The sequence below is a fragment of the Alosa pseudoharengus genome, unplaced genomic scaffold (genome assembly GCF_046254945.1).
Source record: "Alosa pseudoharengus isolate Yale_2024_CS ecotype anadromous, Long Island Sound unplaced genomic scaffold, YU_APseudo_1.1 YU_APseudo_1.1_scf_10, whole genome shotgun sequence".
Lineage (NCBI taxonomy): Eukaryota > Metazoa > Chordata > Actinopteri > Clupeiformes > Clupeidae > Alosa > Alosa pseudoharengus.
Genome location: NW_027468565.1, coordinates 4,058,642 through 4,080,413, shown reverse-complemented (window position 1 = coordinate 4,080,413; position 21,772 = coordinate 4,058,642). Strand labels below are relative to the sequence as shown.

Here is a 21,772-nt window from a genome sequence, read left to right as displayed (position 1 = left end):
AATGTTAACCAAGTTACTTAACTTAGCTAATGTTTTCATTTTTAGTAGTTATGCTAACTAGCATGTTAGCAATGCTAACTATGTTAACCATGTGACTTAGCTTACCTAGCTAATCATTTTTAGTAGGTATGCTAACTATGCTAACTAGCATGTTAACATGTTAAGTATGCTAACCATGTGACTTAGCTAACTTAGCTAATCATTTTTAGTAGGTATGCTAACTATTCTAACTAGCATGCTAACATGCTAATTATATTAACCATGTTACTTAGCTAACCTAGCTAATCATTTTTAGCAGTTATGCTAACTAGCATGTTAACATGCTAGCATGCTAACTATGGTAACCATGTTACTTAGCTAACTTAGCTAATCATTTTTAGCAGTTTTGCTAAAAATGCTAACTAGCATGTTAACTATGCTAACCATGTTACTTAACTAACTTAGTTAATCGTTTTTAGCAGTTTTGTTAAAAATGCTAACAATGCTAACAATGTTAGCAATGTTAACTATGCTAACTAGCTACAGTGGGTAGGAGTCATAGTTGATGACAAGTAACAGTTACAATGGCTGAGGTAGAGAGGCATGTTTGACAAGGGAGGGAGAGAAAGTGGGATGGTGGGTGTGGATAAGATTGGTGCTAGACCCTTAGAAGATGCATGTTTGACTTGGGATAAAGTGTGGAGTACAGGTGAGAATGGAAAAGATGGGCTTGGGTCTCAGGCTAGAAAAAGACAACCTTCCAGTGCACATCAGCCTTTGATGATGGGGTGGGGATCATAGACTATAAATAAGTGGGAATGGTGACAAGAAGTCAAAGAAGTTAGAGTGGGATGTTGGTGTCTTTGCATCAGCATGGCTCTCCCTGAGTGGGTCTGACATTGGTGCCTCAGCAGGACCCACCATATCAGACAACCAGTCTTGCACACACAGTTCCTGCGGAAGAAATGGGTCTCAGATGTTGTTCTTATTGTCCTCTTCACTCCCCAGTCTTCTGGCGCGACTGCGACGACTGATGACGTCATGCACCTGGGTTCCCCTTCACTGTTTCCAAACCCGGATCCAACACCTGCGGGGAGCTTTCACTGCCCCCTGGCCCTTTGGAGCCAGAACCCCTTGGTACCTGCAATCTTCCCTCTAATCTTGCTGTGTTCTCATATAAGGACACAACTTTTTCTCCCCAACTTCTCTTGCTCGGGGACTCTATAATAAAAGGAATCATGCTCCCAGAGGCCATCACATACTCTCTGAGTGATGGTAAGGTCAGGGACTTTATCCACCTCCTACCAAAGATCCTTGACCTTCACCCCTCTGTAAACTTAATAATTGTACATATTGCGGCAAATGATGTAATGGACAGGCAGTCAGCCAAACTACACCAGGACTTTGAGGACATGTTTTAAGGCCGACTCCCTCGGTAAACAACTCATCATATCAGGCCCTATTCCATCTCCCTCTAGGGGAAGTGAGTGTTTTAGCCGCCTCTTTGGGCTGCACTTATGGTTAAAAAATATTTGTGTTGCTGCTGGTTTTAATTTTATTGGGAGTTTTGATTATTTTTGGACCAGGGATGATCTGTTTGGGAGAGATGGCCTCCATCCAAATAGGAATGGAGTCAGACAACTGACTTTTATTGTCTTAAATTACATTGCCTATGGTATACACTGACAGTTTTTCCAGCGAGACCCTCCCCTTGCGGCCTCCTATATCTCCCAGCCTATTAATTATGAGGGTCCGGCTGGCAATGTAAATTCACCTTGCTCCTCTCCACCCACCCAGCTTACGCCATCTAGCGCTAGCACCTACAGTTCTCCTATCCCAATACTAACAAGTATTAGGAGATATCGATTACATCCAGCCTATGGGGTAAATCTGGCCAATATTTAGCAAGTAGCTAAGCAAACTCAGAATGTTGAAGAAGCTCACACCACTATAGTGAAACTCGCCCTATTGAACGTCAGATCTCTCTTAAACTAGTCTTTTTTAATCAATGATATTATTTGCTCATACAACCTTGACTTCCTGCTCTTAACTGAAACTTGGTTTGACCTGGCAAACAATGTGTCAACCCTTATTGAATCAGCCCCCCCAAATTACAATTTTATGAGTTCAATCCGTGAACACAAAAAAGGAGGTGGAATAGCCACAATTTTTAATGGATCTTTTCAATGCACAGGCATCATTCGGTGACTTTGTTTCTTTTGAATACCTGAGCACAATGATTAAGGGTTCTCCTCAGATTTTATTACTGATCATTTACAGGCCACCTAAGCACTCTCCTAAAGTTTTTCTTGAGGAACTAAGTGAACTACTGTCTGCCATCTGTTTAGAGTATGACTGTGTCATAATATCTGGGGATTTCAATCTGCATGTTGACAATCCGGAAAACAGCTATGCTAGTGAACTGCTCTCACTTCTTGACACATTACACCTAACGCAACATGTACAGGGGCCAACGCACTCCCTTGGTCATACACTTGACCTAGTCATCACAAAAAAGGTGTTGATATTTCATTAACTGTTAGGGACTTAGCATTGTCTGATCATTATTGTATTTTCTTTGATGTATCCACATCCTCACAAAAGTCTAACAGCTCTGTGATGATGAGAAAAAGAATGATCAATGACTACACTACTGTTCTCTTTGAACAAGCATTTATCCCAGACCTATTGAGTCCAACATCAAACTTAATAGATGACATGATGGATCATTTTAATTCACGAATGTTGGAAATTATGGATGATAATCTTAAATCCCCAATCTTAAAGTCCCTGCACTGTCTCCCAATCAGTTACAGAATTGATTTTAAAGCACTTCTGCTTGTTACATCATTACTTACACGACATGTTTAAACAGTATTCCCAAACAAGGTCCCTTAGATCACAACATAAACAACTACTACTGAAACCGACGATCAGAACAAAGCAGGGTGAAGCTGCTTTTAGCCACTATGGCATCCATCTCTGGAACCAGCTTCCAGAGACCATCAAAAACGCCCCAACTATAGCCACTTTTAAAACGAAAGTTAAGACCAAACTCTTTTTAGATGCTTTCTGCAGTTAATGCACATTGTTTTTATGTTTATGTATGCTTTTATGTTTTTCATTTCTTTTTTATTTTCTCATTTACTTTTAAACTGCCTCTCTGCTGTTGGTGTTCCATGTACATATATATATCTTACTTTTATTATTGTCATTTATCATGTGTGAAGCACATTAAATTGCCATGTGTATGAAATGCGCTATACAAATAAATATGCCCTGCCTTGCCTTGCCTCTTCATTCTATGCTGAATGCTTATCAAAGGGCACTGAGGCCATTGGTTGATGGAGAAAAGATTGCTGACACTTAAAGCAACCCTATGCAGTTTCGACTAATTTAATGGGCTCCCCCTAGAGTCGCGGAATATTTATATTTTTCCTTGCCGTTGTAAAAACTTCCCATAGTTTGAGCCCCTCCTCCCTGAACACTGGTACATGTGCATTTGTTTTGGAGCCAAAGGACTAGCAACAGGCAAAAACAATCAATGCAATAATATTTTGAATAAATGTCCAAGGCTGCCAGCCCCAGTCCACTTAAGTGACTGTATTCATTGCTTGACAGCGCATAATTCCGAATACTCCTAATGGAAGTACTTTTGAGGGCTGATAATGAAAAAAGTAAATTAAATTAAAACATTGGTTTACCGGTATACACAATTGGTTGGTAGAGCTGTTCTATTGAACTGTGAAAATGTCCATTTTCTTTTATTTTCGCAATTTAAACTGAGAAATAGCCCTTCTCTCGTCTTTGCCTAAGTATGACTTAAGTTAATCTTAAGATCATCATAAGTTAAGTTCATCTTAAGATCTCAAAATAGACATTTCTTCTTACACAATCTATTATTTTGCTCCTTATTTTTCTTAGAGAGGATTAGGAGGATCAGGGAAGATTATAGTAATTTCTCAATAAGAGCTGATTTATTTGTAAGACAAAAATAATTCATTTGTAAAACATTTTCCTCTGGGGTTTATTTAAAATGTCAGTATAGCTCAAATGTATGTAATTTTCTATCTGTTTAGCTTAGGGATCTTACTCTATAGTGTTATTTGTGTTTGCTAATATGATTACATATTCACTGAAAGAGACATTTTCCAGTCCTTCAAAAAATCTTCTATTTGCATGTAATGTTTTAATAGTCTGTCCTTCAGTTTTATGCCTGTTTTACCATATGTCATAGAGGCAAGGGCTACACAGAATGTTAAATTCAGTACATCAGAGGAGCTGTATGCTTTTCCCAGAGTCATCCTCAGTGAGAACAGATTAGCCATGGCCTAATTTTCCTTCATCCATTTCTGGCTCTGAGTCAACATATTCTCCTTGCTGTACAGGCTCTTACAGTGCATAAGGAAAGTATTCACAGCGTTTCACTTTTACCACATTTTGTTACGTTTCAGACTCTTAAAATGGAAATGACACTTGCTATTGAGCTCTGGTGCATCCTACTTCTATCAATGGTCCTTAATATGCTTCTAGAGATAGATAGATAGATAGATAGATAGATATCCTTGGGGATCAATAAAGTATCTATCTATCTATCTATCTATCTATCTCTAGAAGCATCTCAAGGACCATTGATAGAAGTAGGATACACCAGAGCTCAATGGCAAGTGTCATAACAAAAAGTGTGAATACGTATGTATAAATAAATAATCGAATACATTTTAAGATGAGTCTGAAACATAAAAAAATGTGGAAAAGGTGAAGCGCTGTGAATACCTTTTTATTTTATTTTGAGGGACAGAACTCGGCTCAAATTGATAGTTATCAGAAGCAAGTCTAAATTTTCCATAACTGTATTACAGCGGATTTAAAAACCTTTAGTACAGGGGTCGAAATTAACTTTTTGGCCTACCAGCCAAAGTGGCTGGTACTGTAGATGAAAAAAAATTAACGGCCAGACATATTTTTTAACGGCCAAAACTAAACAATGCCTTTCATAACTAATTTGAAAGTAGCCTAGCCTATTATAGGCCACCATTGGCACTTGGTGGGTGCTAAGTTCGAGCCCTGCTTCAGTAGGCTATACAACAGTTTTATGTTTGCCCTGTGCAGAGCACACAGACTAATTTACATTCTATCTTTTTATATGAGACTTGATGGAAGACATTAGGGACTGTACGATATTTAGCGGGGGGGGAGGGCCGGTCGCCAGACGATCGGGTTAAACATGTTCTGCTTGGCCCTCCCCCCTGGTCAAATTGTTTTTTCCAGGGGCCTCCCCCCAGCTCAAAAAAATTCTCCTAGGCCCTGCCCCCTACGTGAATAAAATAAAACGGGTCGAAAAATGACGTTTACAAGGTTAAAACGGCCAGCAAATGTCATAAGCACACATACACACACACGGGGCTACAAACCAGTGTTGCGTGGGTTTGGTCACAAGCGGCCCGTGGTCGCCCGATATTTTAATCAACCCGACCACAACTCGGACCGCGAATATTAATTAGGACAAAATTATACCCGACCGCTTATTTACAAAATGTGTGCTTTTGGTTATAGCCTGCATGCAGTAGTCCATTTCTGTAAAACATTTATTTGCGAAACTTTATGCAGTAGAACTACACGCAGGCATGCAGGACATAATGTTTGCGCAGGAGAGAGAATGAGAATAAGAGCGCAAGCACGCACGCAACCACCAAGGATTAGAACACTAGGATAAGATTTGGCCATGGACATAGGTACTTCTTTCGAAAATAGAAATGGGGAGGCAAGGTAGGCAAGAGAGATACATTGCTGGTCAAAACGTTAGCGTAAGAACTGGTTTAAAATGCTGAATGAAGCACAAAGCTTTACTAAAGCACATCCACTGTTTAAAGTTACAAACACAACGAACTAAGGTAACTTTTATGCATGCGCGAACCTATACCCGGTAGATATGGCTGTGTAGTCTGTGCCATAAGATTTATTTTATTTTTTCAGTTTCAGCTGTCATACTTTTAAATGGCTTCGCAAGAAGTAGGCCTACATAGACCATAACTTCTACTACTGTCATCTTCTTTAAGAACTTTTCCCAATATTTCTTATAGCCTATAGCGCTTTTCCCCCCATTTGTAGAAAATATATATTTAATTAATTTTAACTGACCCGCCCGCAAATGACCCGAATATCATTAAAATATTTGGTTTATGACTCATAACCGCGGGTGACCTGCAAGCTTACGAGGGGAGTTGTGGGAGATTCAGGTAGGGTTGCGACTTTTTGGACTCGCCCACTCTGTCAAAGAGACGTGAATCATGTTTTGGCCTACAAACCTTTTAAAATATCGAAAACGGATCATTGATCAGGGGGAAAAAATATCATGGATCAGGAAAAAATAATTTTCCTCGGCCCTCCCCCAGGCCAAAAAAATTCTCCTGGGCCTTCCCCTAAGGCTTAAAAAATTATCTTAGGCCCTCCCCCCCCTGACGACCCCCCCCCCCCCCCCCCCGGTAAATATCGTACAGTCCCTTAACTACATTAAAAACGGATCATTTGCTATGTAACATCGTTGATTTGATCAGGGGCGTCACTAGACCTTATTCACTGGGGCACGTGCCTTAGTAAAAGTCTCCAGTGCCCCAGTAAAATTCTAGCGCGGCTCTAGCTGGAAACGGCATTCATGAGCGCATCTCCGTGCCTGCTTTAATCATGGCTCGAGTCTGTCACTTACCAGCCAATAATAAAAAAAAAACAAGGAATAAAGAAAGGGGCCATAATAGCCAATCAGGAAATAGCACCTCTATAGCTGGCTAAGATTGAACGCAACAACCAATGAAAATCGTTCACATGATTCTTCCAAGTGTTTCGTTGTACTGCACACATATACACTGTGGATTGTGGAATCACTTTGAGCATAGAGTAAGTCGTCCCCTGTTTAATGTTACAACAAATTCACAACTTGTTTGACAGAAAAAATTACAAGTTGATCGCTGTTAGAGAGTGTTAGGGTAACATAACATAACTAGCATCTGTTTTTCAATGCTTAGCGTCATTGTAGCCTAAATTTAGCAGCAGTTTACCAGCTTGTGCTCTCTCCCTCACACACACACTCACACCATGCGTAGGCTGCATGCACACATGCGGACAATTAATAAGGATTTATACGTATACTGTAGAGACTCCTGTAAAAGTAGCCTATACTGTTTGTGAAGCTGTCCTACTGTAAAACTAAACACAGCCTTCTGACTATTCAGAGATGGACATCAGAAATTCTTCCTGAACAGAGGGAGAGGAACAGTGAGGAGGATGAGGGAGGTATGATAATTTTGCCCACATTAACGGTAACATTAACATTTATGCTGGTAATAGCCAGTGCTGTGATTTGATCAATGGTTTAATGGCAAACTTAAATAAGTTTGCTGCATTTGCAAATGTAGCCTATAATAATATACACAGAATCAGAATAGCCATCTGTGTAGATTATTATAGGCTACATTTGCAAATTATCACCAAAAGTCAGTATGAAGGCTTTAGTAGGCTATTTAAGCTACAAAGAACTGCAGTATTGCCAGGATGTATATAGGACCCTTGCCTGGGAGGGAAGTATATCTCACTTTTGACTAAAAATAAGCTTCCCTTGTGTTAGTAGGAAAGCCTATTAAATTAATGCATGTGAGTATAGGCCTACTTATGCCTATGTGTTTGGATGTTGCTGGATAGTGGCTGCTACAACAATTGAGGGAGAGAGTGCTGGAGGAGGAGGAGAAGGTCGAAGAGAGGGAGAAGAGAGGGGAGAAAGCACAGGCTGGGCAGTCCAATACCAGGCAGGAGGAGGAGGAGGAGGAGAGACAGGCAAGAAACGGATGAGGACATGATCGGGGCTAGGCGTAAAACTATTCAGAGTATGGAGGAGGATGTCTGTGACCTAGGGGAGATATGTGATGGTCCAAATCAGGCTAGCCATTTATTCATATTGCGCGCACAGTTATTTTTTTTTTTTTTTTAATGTATTGGGAGTTGGGGGCCTGTGCCCCAGCAAAGCTCTAGGTCTAGAATCGCCCCTGGATTTGATAGAACATTAAGCGCACCTCCATTTCTGACATAGACAAAACTCTTTCTTTTCTCTGTGGTAGGTAAGCTGTTGAAAAGACTGTTTCTATAGCAACCTGCTTATTAAAAAGACTCAATTAGTCAAAGTCACTCTCTGAGGCTTGAATGCTTTCTGCTCAAAGCTAAAATGGTCCAAAGTTTCCTGTGTCTTTGTGGCAACATCTTTTAAAATATCTTTCTTTATCAACAGAGCTTGTTTTTGTTCTGGTAAGATTTGTCTGATTGTTAATACTGCATTACCAGGAGAAAGTTTCTGCCAGTGTGCTAACCCACACATCCACTCTTCAACAGATTAGAGGACACTTCTAACCTCTTGTCTGCGTAGTTCAGCTCTTTCCTCTATGCCACTGGTCCTTTTATGTGTAATCCATTTTGCCACGGGCTTGGTTTGGACCAGTCCCAACACAGTGAGGGACAGCAGGGGGTATGCGGCACTGTAGCACTAGGCTGAGGTTCCATTTATCCAACACAAATGATGGCGTCTGCGTCTAGAGAGCTGTGATAAAAAGTCCTCTCCTCTTCAGACTTAATTTACATTAGCAGACATAGCCAGCAGCTGGTTTTTCATCAACAGAGCTCTGATCTTGTTTGGCACGGCACTGTTAGGTCTGTCTGCCTATCTGTCCTCAGGCTAACAACAGTGAAGATGAGTGTGTTTTTTACTCATAGAATCAGGTCATCCCATAGCCTCTCACTTGGCTGGAATTCCTTTTAAATGATATTCCTCATCATTCAATAGAAACGGTATGCCGATAAACAGATAGCAATAATAGATACCAATAATAATGTCCACAATGACATGATTGCATCAAAATGATTGGATTTTATCAAGTTCTAATTGCTCTGCAAGGAGTTCAGCCTTACCTGACATAAGGCATGATGTTGATACAGTGGTGCACTACAAGCTTTGATCTAGAGAGGAGTAAATCTATCACATGGCTGCAAGGTGGTATGATCAAGATGCACAACCCTTTTCAGTATAACACCATCTTAATCTCCAGTCCCTGTCAAATTAACCTGTAACACAATGACAACTATGGAGTGCTACAAAAAATAGTAAATCTGTAAAAGAATAAGAAAATAAATCTGAAAATACAAAGAGGAATACATTAAAGAATAAATAAGAAAAATAAAAAAGTAAAAAAAGAACATTTTGAAATATAAATAGTTTTCCCTATTGCATTTGCCTTTTCTGCTTGCTTTTGTTTTTTGTTTTGCTTTTGCTAACCGGTTTTCCCTATTGCCATTTCTGTATGGCTACTCCTTTTTCCCCATCGTCATTACTTTTCCATCGCCACTGCTATTCCTTGAAGGGCCATTCTGTGAATCAACTGGCTTTGGGTGGGCCTTCATTCTAAAAAATGTTGGGTTGATAATTGGCCAATTACCCAAAACTATCCCAAAGTTATGTCTGTTTTCTCTCTATTTCACATTAAAGTTCAGAGGAAATGTAGTCCTTAACGTTCCAGTGGTGCTTATCAAAGCAGAATGGTAAATTTGTACACATTGTATGACATTGAGGAAATGCCTTCATTACCACCAAATGACTTGTTACATGGTTTGCTCCTTTGTCTGCGCTCTAATCTGAAATCAGTTGCATATATATTGTTACACAAATGCTTGACCCACTTAAACTATTTCTATGGTAGACATGTGTGCTCCTTTGAATAAAGCCTTTGTTAAACAAAACAAAACAAACCAAAGGCAATGTGGAAGACAAAAAAAAATCATGCAGCTTTTGGTATGCCAGTCTATATCCCGGGCTGCCCTATTATTAGTAGTATTTCAAATAGCGCCCTACATATCAAGCAGATATTTTTACTTCACATCCTCCACAACTACAAAAATAATCTTATTTGACAATGGTCAGAGGTATTGCAACATTTGATTTGTGGTTGGCTGTTTTGAATTACAACTCCTTTCAAAATGATAAACAATAGGTCATGTATGTAAGCACTGGATTTCCTTTTGGTGTTGCAGTTATTGCTGTTGTCACTTTGTGGCCTTTGATTCCACTTGCTGTACATACCTTACATTTTCTCCCATCAACAGTCTCCTCATCAAACTCTTTTCCAATGTGGAAGTTGATTTCTGTTGTGCGGACAGTTGTAGAGGTCTTGATGTAGAACTGTTCTCCATTCTGGCGGATTTCCACGTGGGGCTTAGAGGCAGCTGCCACTGCCACTTTCCTCAACATGGCATTTACACCTGTATGAGCACAAAAACCCTCATCAGACTAAGACCATCACTGAATTCTTATCCTCAGTCCAAGCATCAACAAAAACAACTGAATGCTGGATGAGGAATATACTTACATGCCCCTGTTTGGTTGGGGCTACTGTTCTGTGCAATGCAAATCTGTTTCACATACTGCCTTGCTCATATTAAGTGTATATTCCATGATGTTAACTTATTTCTTATAGTAGCAAACTGGTTTAAAGCAAAAAGGATAACGAGATCATACTCTAGCTTTGAAGGTTTTGCCTAAGAATATATGGACCTAAACACCATCAAATTGACTACTTGCCCAATTATATAGTGAAGTTGATATGTATGTTTCTTGGTCAGTTGTATGGTTTTGCTTCTGCCTTATGAGCTTATAGGGTGAGTTTTACAGTATTCTGTATAAAGTTCTGATTTGGAGAAATGATCTGGTATGGAGTAACCTGCATGGTGCATCAATAGTGATCTAAATAAGGCTTTTGTGCAGATGACATTCAAGGATTTATTCATAAGCCATACTGTACACGACCATGGACCACAGGACAGAGACAACAAGGAGGTGCCACTACCCTTGCACTTGCTTAACTATATACTACCGGCTACACTGCACTGTGTCACAATACTGTTTACATTGCACTACCTGTCTATACTGTTCACATTGCTGTTTGCACTTTTGGTTAGATGCTAACTGCCTTTCATTGTCTCTGTACTTGTACTCTTCACTCTGATGCTAACTGCATTTCATTGTCTCTGTATTTGTACTCTGCACTCTGCTATTTGGAATGACTTGAGCTGCCACATATACAGTAACAAATGTAGCTTGCACATTATGTTTTTTGGCACAGTTGAGAGACATAGGCAACCAGATTGTGTCAAATAGGACCCATCTTTCATTAATATTTTTTCACAGATAGTGACGACAACTATATGACTAGATATGACACATATATGATTTCGATATCTTGGGTTTCTCTAAAAAAAAGGATCTGAAAAGTGTAAATACATGCATTTCATTTCTTTAAACACATCACAAATCAGAGTAGGATGCATTTTAATCATTATTGAACTTAAGAGGAAGTTTATATTTCTTAACATTGCAGTAGCATTTATCAAAGTAGAACGGCAAATGTGCACTGAAATATGGCATGAACGAAATGCCTTTATTGCCACAAAAATGACTTGTTAAATGGTTTGTGGTTTTGTCTCTGCACTAATTGGAAATCAGTTGCATATATGTTGTTACACAAATGCCTGACCCACTTAAACTATTTCTATGGCAGACACTCTGATCAGTGTGTGCTCCTCTTGAATAAAGCCTTTGTTAAACAAAACAAACCGAAGGCAATGCGGTAGACAGAAATTCATACGGCTGTTGGTATGTCTGTCCACAACCCTGACCTACATGCAAACAATTAATATTGATATTTATTTACTTGACATCCTCTACAACTACACAAACATTTTATTTGACACTGGTCAGAGCTATTGCACCATTTAGTGGGTGGTTCTTAGCCACCATGTGAGAGCTCTATAATGCATGCCTACTCTGGTTCATACAGTGATGCTCGCACAGCCTTTCTTGGTAAAGGCTGGGAAATGACAGGAAAAGCTTACCCAGGGCTTTCAGAAGTTCATCAAAATTCTCACTGCTCTTTATCTTCCAGGTCCCTGCAAAGTTGGTCATCTTGTGGGAGCTGACTGCAGAAATGATTTTCAAAAAAATAATTTTCGGGACTCAGCTGTTTGCTCCTGTCTGAATGTCTCTGTCTCTCCCCCTCCGTCTGACTTCAGCTCTTGCACTCACTCACCCTCTCATTTAGAGCACAGCCCCTCACTAGCAGTCATCCTCTTTTCCTCCTCCCTTCTATCCATCGCTTGTTTGTTCCCCTCTCATCATCGTATCTCTCTTCCAGACGAGCCACAGACAAATGCCTGCCCCCCTCCCCCCACTTTTTTTAATGGGTCTCTGCTCAAGGTTTCTTCCTTTTCTCAAGAACAGTTTTGGCAAAGCACATGGAGAGAATGTAAGCTGTGTAAGATCCTGAATAACTAACTAACTAAAATAAATTAATAATAATTTATTAAAACATTTCAGATTTTTTTTAAAAAACTGATTGATATAACATTCCTATTTCAGTATTAGAAAGTAAAGCCCATTAGAGTGGAATCTATTCTATGTAGAAGAATTGGAAACACTGAGGGTTAACAAGGGCAGCATTCCCCACCTCTTGACTTTTACAAGTAGACCTCTAGATTGACTAATTGTGTTCCTTCACACACATTTTAGATGTATACTTATCTGCACTGTACATACATTAATACTATGTAGAAATCACTGAATTTGCATCCAGCCACAGTGCAATATTGTCTCCTTTTTCAAGTGTTAAATGATTTAACCTGGCACATACACAGTTTGTTTAGTGTGTTAGTGTGTAAATGTAAATCAGGTTTCTAGGCCAAGTATACTTGCGTATACAAGGAATTTGGTCTTTGCATTTATCCCATCCGTGAATTAGTGAACACACAGAGCACACAGTAAACATACAGTGAGGTGAAGCACACACTAACCCAAAGCAGTGAGCTGCCTTGCTACAGCGGCGCTCGGGGAAGTGTATACTCCATATATCTCTGTTCACTCCCCCATCTTTGTATATCCCTCTCTAGCCTTCTGCATACAGCATCTGGGACTTGAGGATACCATGGAGAGTACTGATTTTGAAGATAATCCTCAGTATTGTGCTTCTACGTTTCAACACTGCAAAAACTGCTTATCTAATAGAATCTAACCAAGTGTTATTAAACTTATATCAAGATCAACAAATCTAGTTGGTTTTGTTTTCAGTATAAAGAGACTTACCTAGCACTTTCCTGTAAAATTATTTGACTTAATTTAAGAAGACTTTGTCTTAAAAACAAGCAAATTTGGCTGCCAGTGCGTTGACCAAATTGGTCTTCTCTTGACTCCTTAAAATAAGTCAAAGTCTTGTTAAATTAAGTCAAAATGTTCTTTCGAGAGAGCACTAGGTAAGTCTCTTCCTACTAAAAACAATACCAAATAGATTTTTAAAATCTTAAAATAAGATTAAACTTGGTTCGATTTTATTTTTTGCAATGAAAAATGTATACCCAATAGCCTATTGGTTTTCTGAGATGGATTCAACATTGCAGAAAAATATATCTGGTTAATTTCACATTTCTTTTCTACAGCAGACGACGAGTATTACATTATTTTTTGGCCATACCATTCACACATTTCATGTCGTTTTCACACAATATGCAGTCAGTGAACACATTTCCACAATGCTTACATTTTCTTAACAAACAAGCTATACCTCCTAAGAAAATTATGGATTGTTTTTGCAGTATTTACGAATGTTAACACACAACGTCCCACAATAGCAAAAACAATATTCCAAACCTTAGATACAGTATAAAAACCTCTGCTTCTGCTACCAAGGGGTTTTCGCATCGCCTTGGATACTGTAATATCAGATGCAATGTTGATGAAAACATGTGGCCTATACCTGAAGATCGCAGAGATTAGATACAGTAATTTTGTGCTTTTTTAGTCCCCCCCCCCCCTTTTTTTATCTGGGCTTTTTGCTGTTGTTTTTTTGTTCAGAATGCTCTTGTGTGTTTCATGGATATTTTGTTCACTGTAAGCAATACTGTAAAACTTTTTCTGTTCTATCATACTGTAAACAGTATTTCTACTGTACCTCCTGTAGTAAACAGTAAAGGAAAATGATTTGCTTTTTACTGGAATGCTTTTGAATGTGAACATTACATGTGGACATACATACCAAGAAATTTCGTGTAAAAACGGTGGATTGCATGTTTTGCATGCAAATACCTGTAAAACTGAAACATAAAAGTCTATGCAGTTTTTGTAATGTCAACAATAGCCAGTATTTTGAAACCTGGTGTACTTTGATTGACTGCATGTACCTTGTGAAGTGAAAACAAGTGTTATTTTTTGAGTCAGATTTCCAGTGTTTTGGTAAAATTAGTTATTGCAGAGAAAGATGTGTTAGTATATATTTAACAAAATGTGTTTTTGAGAGGGAAATGATCCATTTGGCCAATTGTGTTTTGTAGGTGTGAGTCTGTGTTAAGAGTTTAGAAAAAGTATCTGAAGTACTGTATGGGTAAGCGCTTGTTAGCGATTGAAAAAAAACTGTAACCTACTGCAGACAGACTGGGTTGTCTATTTTTTTAAAAATACATTTAATAGAGAAACATCCTCATCTGCTTTAAACAAACTAAATGTAAAAATAAGATAAGTTATCTTAACACCCTACACACTAGCTCTACGAAATGTACTGTACATATTTGGAAGTTAGACCTACCATGTGTGGGTAGCACATATTTAAGTAGATAGGTATAGATACAAAAAGTAATTGTCTTAATGTTAATTAACTCAGAGAGTTTCACAATGATAACTATGAGTTTTTTTTTTTTTACCTTGTTCACCTGACCCCTTCACGGTTCATGCCATGTGTATGTATACACGCTGGGCTTGTCAACCAGATAGCTGATGGCAATTGTCTGCCTAATCCTGAACTCATAACAAAATGGGTAGACGACGTTAGCAAGTGGCCAGAGATTCGTTAGCAAAACATATATGGCTAAGACTAATTTATTAAGGTATGGTTCGCAGCCCTTGGGTAACAATGACAGTACATACCTTGACAGCTCAACATGCCGGTCTATTAGCTGCACCATTTTTCTGACCCCATGTTGCGCACGCACCCAACCTAGGCTCTGGATGATTACAAAAATTGAAGGTGTCTATTGTGTTGCCTTAAAGATGTTCTCTTAGTAAACAGTGTGAAAACACCAATTTACAACGTGGTGAATGATAATTATATTACTGAAACTAGGGACACAAGTAACAAACAAATTAACTAAGAAATTGTCACAGCTACATTTTAGCATAAATGTTTATTACAAAAGCCTGTCACGGCTTATTTACTCTCTAGAAGTTAAGGTAGATTTTCCAAACCATGAATCATGAAATATATATTAAATAGACATCTTCATATCGTATTATGGTGGAAATGAAAAACAAATGTAAATTCTGAATACATTTTTGACACACATTTACCCCTAAAATCAACTGATTAACCTGTCATTAAGATAGCTACTAGTTTTAGAGTCTTGTAGAAGCATGTTGGCCACATCAAAAAACTTGTGATCATACGCCAGCTTATAGCATATGTAGATATCCTCGCAGTGCTGAAGTAATTTCTTCAGGTTTTGACTGGCATTTGGGGGCCTGTGTTGTGTCAACCTAGAAACAACAATATGCAACATGAAATTCAATTTTACACAACCATAAAAATTTTCATCATGAAAAAAGTAAATCTCACATACACACACACACACACCAGTGGTGTGCAGGTTGCCTGAAATTGAGCGGTCATCTGCGGTTATGAGTCATAAAAAAATATTTTAATGATATATGGGTAATTTGTGGCCAGTGTTCGTGAGCATTTGATAAGGGATGTCATGCGCCTGCCATGGTAGATTCGCACATTTGTATGCGCATAAAAAAGTTACCTTAGTTCGTCGTGTCTGTGACTTTAAACAGTGTATGTGCTTTAACTTCAGTAAAGCTTTATTTTTTTAGTAAAAGTTTTACATAGCTCAATAAGGATACACTGCATGTTAGGCTACATTAACCAAAAGCGCACTTATATATTTTTTAAATAAGCGGGTTGGATCGCGGATTGGGTATAATTTTGTCTTAATTTAATTTAATTTGCGTTTCAATTTGCAGTCGGGTTGATTTAAATATTGGGCGAGCGCGGGCTGCTTGTGATCGGACCGACGCACCACTGACACACACACACACACACATACACACACAAACACACGCTTACTTTTTGGAAATCTCCTCAAACAGACTGGCCTGTAGCGGTCTGTAGAGCTTAAATTCTTCAAGGAATAAGAAGTCCCCTTTGAGGATGATCTTCTGGTAAAAAACCTCTGCCCAGTCTGGACTGTAATCATAGGCTTCTGTGACTACAAATACCTTGTAGAAACAAAGTAAAACAGATCAACAAAATAGATTATTTCAGATAAGATCAGTTAATATGGAGCGAGATAGCTGTCAAAATATTCGTGTCCATAGATTTGATACACGTGCGTATTTGTCTGTAGTTGTGCATAAAATAAATATTTGTGAATTCTCGAATGAGTCCAGTCGTGCATAAAATATATTGTGTGTATTTTATCCATCAGAATAAGGATGAAAAAAAATACGAATTCAAAAATGACAAGTACGAAATCAAACTTTACAGTTGGCTTTCTTTGGTATGAGTACGACTTCGCACAAGTGACTCAACTGTCAAAATACGTCATCGGCGCATTCACAGGCATTACCTGTTGAGAAAAGAAACATAGATCGAGATCAAGACTGCGCATGCGATGAGACGAATCCGACGAAACGGCCCTAACGTTTGTAATAGCTACCTGTGGAGTTGAACTAATCGTCTTTTTTTCCCTTCGTTTTTTGGCTTACGATGTCGGGAAGAACCTGTAGTGTGTTCGGCTGTTACAACAGCAGTGGGAAAATACAGATATGGAACAAAAATATATAAGTTCACCCACCGTTATTACACAGCCTGCCCCCTGCGTAACACCATACATAAGCACTACACAGATTCCCAGGGCGAGCCGAAGACCAAGCTGTTCGTCAGAAGTGGATTGTGAACATCAACCGAAAGGATTTTGTTCCGAACAAACATATCACGGTAAGTTTTGTTTAACAGTATTAATCTTAAATCTTGCCAGTTGCCACAATGACTAGCATGCTGTTGTTTAGTCTTGCATGGCGAAACATCAGCTAACTTTAACGCTATCTATGTTGGTGTGTGTTAAGACATGGCACCAAATATTTGACGTAGAAGCAAAACTGTAAAGTAAGTGTGTGCTAGGAACTTCGGTAGTCGCCAGAATAATTGTTGAATTTCCTAGCACACACTTACTTTACAGTTATGCTTCTACGTCACACACCAACATAGATAGCGTTAAAGTTAGCTGATGTTTCGCCATGCAAGACTAGACAACAGCATGCTAGTCATTGTGGCAACTGGCAAGATTTAAGATTAATACTGTTAAACAAAACTTACAGTGATATGTTTGTTCGGAACAAAATCCTTTCGGTTGATGTTCACAATCCACTTCTGACGAACAGCTTGGTCTTCGGCTCGCCCTGGGAATCTGTGTAGTGCTTATGTATGGTGTTACGCAGGGGGCAGGCTGTGTAATAACGGTGGGTGAACTTATATATTTTTGTTCCATATCTGTATTTTCCCACTGCTGTTGTAACAGCCGAACACACAACAGGTTCTTCCCGACATCGTAAACCAAAAAACGAAGGGAAAAAAAGACGATTAGTTCAACTCCACAGGTAGCTATCACAAACGTTAGCGCCGACATGTCAACTACAAGCTGCGGTGCCTAACCCGCAGTAATGACACTGCCCCCGCCGGATTCGTCTCAGCGCATGCGCAGTCTTGATCTCGATCTATGTTTCTTTTCTCAACAAGTAATGCCTGTGAATGCGCCGATGACGTATTTTGACAGTTGAGTCACTTGTGCGAAGTCGTACTCATACCAAAGAAAGCCAACTGTAAAGTTTGATTTCGTACTTGTAATTTTTTGAATTCATATTTTTTTCCCATCCTTATTCTGATGGATAAAATACACACAATATATTTTATGCACGACTGGACTCATTCGAGAATTCACAAATATTTATTTTATGCACAGCTACAGACAAATACGCACGTGTATCAAATCTATGGACACGAATATTTTGACAGCTATCTCGCTCCATAAGTTAACAGCATAATTGACTAGTTAATGCACAAAAAGTGCACCCACAATTTGTTCATTGTTTAGAAAAAAAATGTCTTCTTGTTTCTACCAAAACAAGAGACATACAAGGATGCAAGGAAGTTTATTGTCACATGCATATAGTTACTGGAAGTAAGAAATGCAGTGAAATTATGTCTGGTGTCAGCCTATTTGTGCATTTATGGGGGGGAGTGCAGTAGAAGAGGGGTTTAGTAGATTAAGTGGCAAGGGCTGCATAAGCCCTTAATGTAAAAGACAGGCAAAAATCTTCATTGTCAAACCCTTCATAGATCATAGGCTACATTATTTTCATTTTGTCACACATTAGCTGGGTAGTATAGACATTGGAAATAGGGGTGAAGCCACACCCACTATCAAAAGCTTCAACCTACTACTCCCAAACTCTTTTTAATGTCTGCCGTGAAAAATGGCGTGTCCACAATTATTCATACCCTTAAATAATCACTGGAAACATCTTTTTGCAATCAAAGCTCTCAAAATTGTTCTTATAATACGTACCAAGCCGCTCCATGTCTCTACAATGATTGTAGACCGCACCTTTTTAGCTGCAATCCGGGTTTTGAGGCAGGAACGATTATTTGCCATCACTCTGGCCTTGTACTCACTTTTTTGACGGATTGAGGTCTGGACTCTGGCTGGGCCACTCTAAAATATGACATTGCTCTCTGTTAACCATTTCTTGACTTGTTTGGCTATATGTTTTGGATCATTGTATGGTTTAATGGTCCAATAATGCCTATTGGAGCAGGTCTCTTTGCACACTGCCTGATCTTTTCCTCCAGAATCTCAGTGTAGCCTCTTGCTTTAGTGTTACTGTTTAATTTGAGAAGGTCACCAGGTCCCCCTGGTTGAAAAACATCCCAAAAGAATACTTTTCTATCCCCCACAATTGAAATGGACATGGTGTCATTGGAATTTAATGCTTCTTTTTTTATGCCAATCTCAGGCCATGTCCCTGGGTCCAAAAAAATCAGCGAAAGCTAAATTCTTTGTCCAGGTGTGCCCTTATAAAGGTTTAGATGAGTTGTGCATGTTTGGAGAAGAGTGATCCATGATCAGCATCCAAGATGACCAAGTGATCCATTTTGAGATGGACTGAACTAGGGCTGGGCGATAAAACGATAGCGATATGTATCGCAATAGACATGTAATCGATATTAAATAAAAATACGTTCGATAGAACATTCGATAATTAAAAGCAACACACATCTCCTTACGTTGTCCATAAATAAATAGGCTAAATATATCTTGCATTGTAGCTATGTGCAACTCCAGCAGAGTAGGCGATAGAAGTAGGCCTACCTCAACACAGACTCTCAATGAGTCCTTGCTCCGTGCACACACTCTCTCTCTCTCCCCAACAGGCGCATCCCTCCTCAGCATGCACGTAATCTAAACATTCACAATCGTGCAAGACGACTGGCTAAATTGCTATTAAATCCGGTTAGCATCATTAGCAAGTTGCATGAATTTGTTCAAAACTGTTCCATTCAAATTTACTGCTAAGTTGTAATCATCTCAATCCCGATGCAAATGGAAAAGTACTTTCCAAGACTCAAACAGGCCTGTCCCAAGAAGAAAAGGTATTCATTTGAAACTTAAACACATGTGGGGAAACTAAACAGTCTAACCAGTAGAGTATGATAAACTAGCAAATTAAGCTACTTTGTTTACAATATTTCCAGGCTTCAACCAGTGCTGCTTTTCATTCAGACTTATGTGCACATTTATTTATTTTAGTGTTTTTGTTGCTATTTCTTTTCCCTGTTTGCTTTGATTGATAACTGAGGTGATTAAAATCAGAGGAAGGTTAAGTTTAAAATATAAGTGTTGAAATTGAACTTTTTTTCCCTTTTGGTCCTTATCTGAAATAGATTTTATAAAAAATCAATAATTATCGATATCGACTGATATGAAATACTTATATCGTGATATAGTTTTCAGCCATATCGCCCAGCCCTAGAGTGAACATTTCAACCACCAAAACACCATCCACAATTTGGAGAATAGCTATAGAAAAAAAAAAAATTTCAGAAAATGGGACCTGGTGAACTTCTCAAAGTAAACGGTAACACTAAAACAAGGGGCAAATTGAGAAATTTGCTGAGAGACCTGCCCCAATAGCGGGCATTGGACCATTAAACCACACAATGATCCAAAACATATAGCTAAACAAGGCAAGAAATTGTTAACCGAAAACAATACCAACATTTTAGAGTGGCCCAGCCATAGTCCAGACCTCAATCCGTCAAAAAAGGGAGCACAAGGCCAGAGGGATAGCAAATATTCGCTCTTGACTCAAAACCCAGATTGCTGTTAAAAAGGTGCAGTCTAGAATCATTGTGGAGACATGGAGAGGCTTGGTAGGTATTAAAAGAACCATTTTGAGAGTTGTTAATGCAAATAAAGATGTTTCCATTGATTATTTAAAAAGGCTATATGAATAATTTCTCCATTTTTCATAAAAAATGCTAAAAAAGATAAAAACGATTATTTTTTTGATTCCATGTTTCTACCACATTGTCTTACAACCTTTTGGCATGTCGCAGTGTCATTTTCAGTCAGAACAAACATATTGGTGAAGAGAAAATCAACATTACTGTACATCAATATTTGCTAGGGGTATGAATAATTTTGTTCTTAACAGTATATATGAATCATATGAAATTTGCAATAATGTGACTCAAAAATAGTCTCTGTGTCTCTGCCTAGACATCACGCTCTGTCTGCCAATCGTTGTCTGTAACTGATCATACTTGCATGTGTGGCATTCTGAAACATTCTTAAAGTTGGTACCATTATCGCTTGTTTCAATTTAGGACCTTGTAGTCGGAATTGCCGCCTAAAAACAGTCCAAATTAGCTATATACCGTATTGGCCCGAATATAAGACGACCCTGAATAGAAGACAACTCCCCTTTTCAGCACTAATTAATGAATAAAATATAAGAAAATTGCTTTTTTAAATGCTGGTGATAACACATTGAATGAATGTATTTATAGGCTGTTCATGTTAATCATGAGATCAATTTCATTTATCTTCGGGGGCCTAGCAACGAAGTGGCAGGAACCCATTGAGTTACTAGCTTTTCCTATTATTATTATACTTCTGCCATGGGAATCTATGGCAGCCCATAGAAAGTAAAAAGTTTTTAAATTTGGCACACTGATTCAGGACAGTTCCATGATCACTAATGGCCATTTTGGGATCTCTAGCTCCGCCAACGGGTCAAAATTTGGCCGAAAATGTAACCGTTGGTCAAAAGTTATGAAATTCAACGCACTGATTCAGGACCCTCCCATGATCACTCTCACCAATTTACTCTATGCTCTATGCCCAACACTCTAGCGCCACCTATGGATCAAAACTGGACTCACATTCACACATGTGACCATTGAATTGAGCACAGACACCCTCACGGTGACGCCTCTCCATCTTTCTGACCACTTCTTCATCCGGTTCAACGTCAGCCTGACAGAACAGCCTCCGGCTCCTCAGCCGATGGTCACGTTCCGCCGCAACATCCGGAACCTGTCTCCAACGCACTTTTCCTCTGTGGTTGCCTCCGGTCTACCTCCACTCAACACCTTCTCCTCTC

The 21,772-nt window shown here is 38.9% G+C and overlaps 2 protein-coding genes across 6 annotated transcripts in view; both read right to left on the bottom strand.

Moving 5' to 3' along the window:
* LOC143142387 (cellular retinoic acid-binding protein 1) overlaps positions 1-15,119 on the bottom strand; it is a 30,779-nt gene extending 15,660 nt beyond the window's left edge. Inside the window, exons 1-2 of one of the 2 annotated variants that reach the window (XM_076303251.1) lie at positions 14,752-15,119; positions 10,094-10,272 (exon numbers count right to left, since the gene is read on the bottom strand). In XM_076303251.1, coding sequence (XP_076159366.1) covers positions 10,094-10,261 — 168 coding nt within the window. In that variant the 5' untranslated portion in view covers positions 10,262-10,272; positions 14,752-15,119. Of the gene's footprint in view, positions 1-10,093; positions 10,273-11,901; positions 12,061-14,751 lie in introns of those variants that run through there. The other variant, XM_076303242.1, reaches the window with a different exon arrangement.
* A 93-nt stretch (positions 15,120-15,212) lies between these two features.
* Positions 15,213-21,772, bottom strand: part of spg11 (SPG11 vesicle trafficking associated, spatacsin) — a 96,196-nt gene continuing 89,636 nt past the window's right edge. For all 4 annotated transcript variants that reach the window (XM_076303185.1, XM_076303194.1, XM_076303211.1 and 1 more), the window contains 2 exons: positions 16,173-16,324; positions 15,213-15,580 (listed from right to left, as the gene is read on the bottom strand). In XM_076303185.1, coding sequence (XP_076159300.1) covers positions 15,403-15,580; positions 16,173-16,324 — 330 coding nt within the window. In that variant the 3' untranslated portion in view covers positions 15,213-15,402. The remainder of the gene's footprint in view (positions 15,581-16,172; positions 16,325-21,772) is intronic.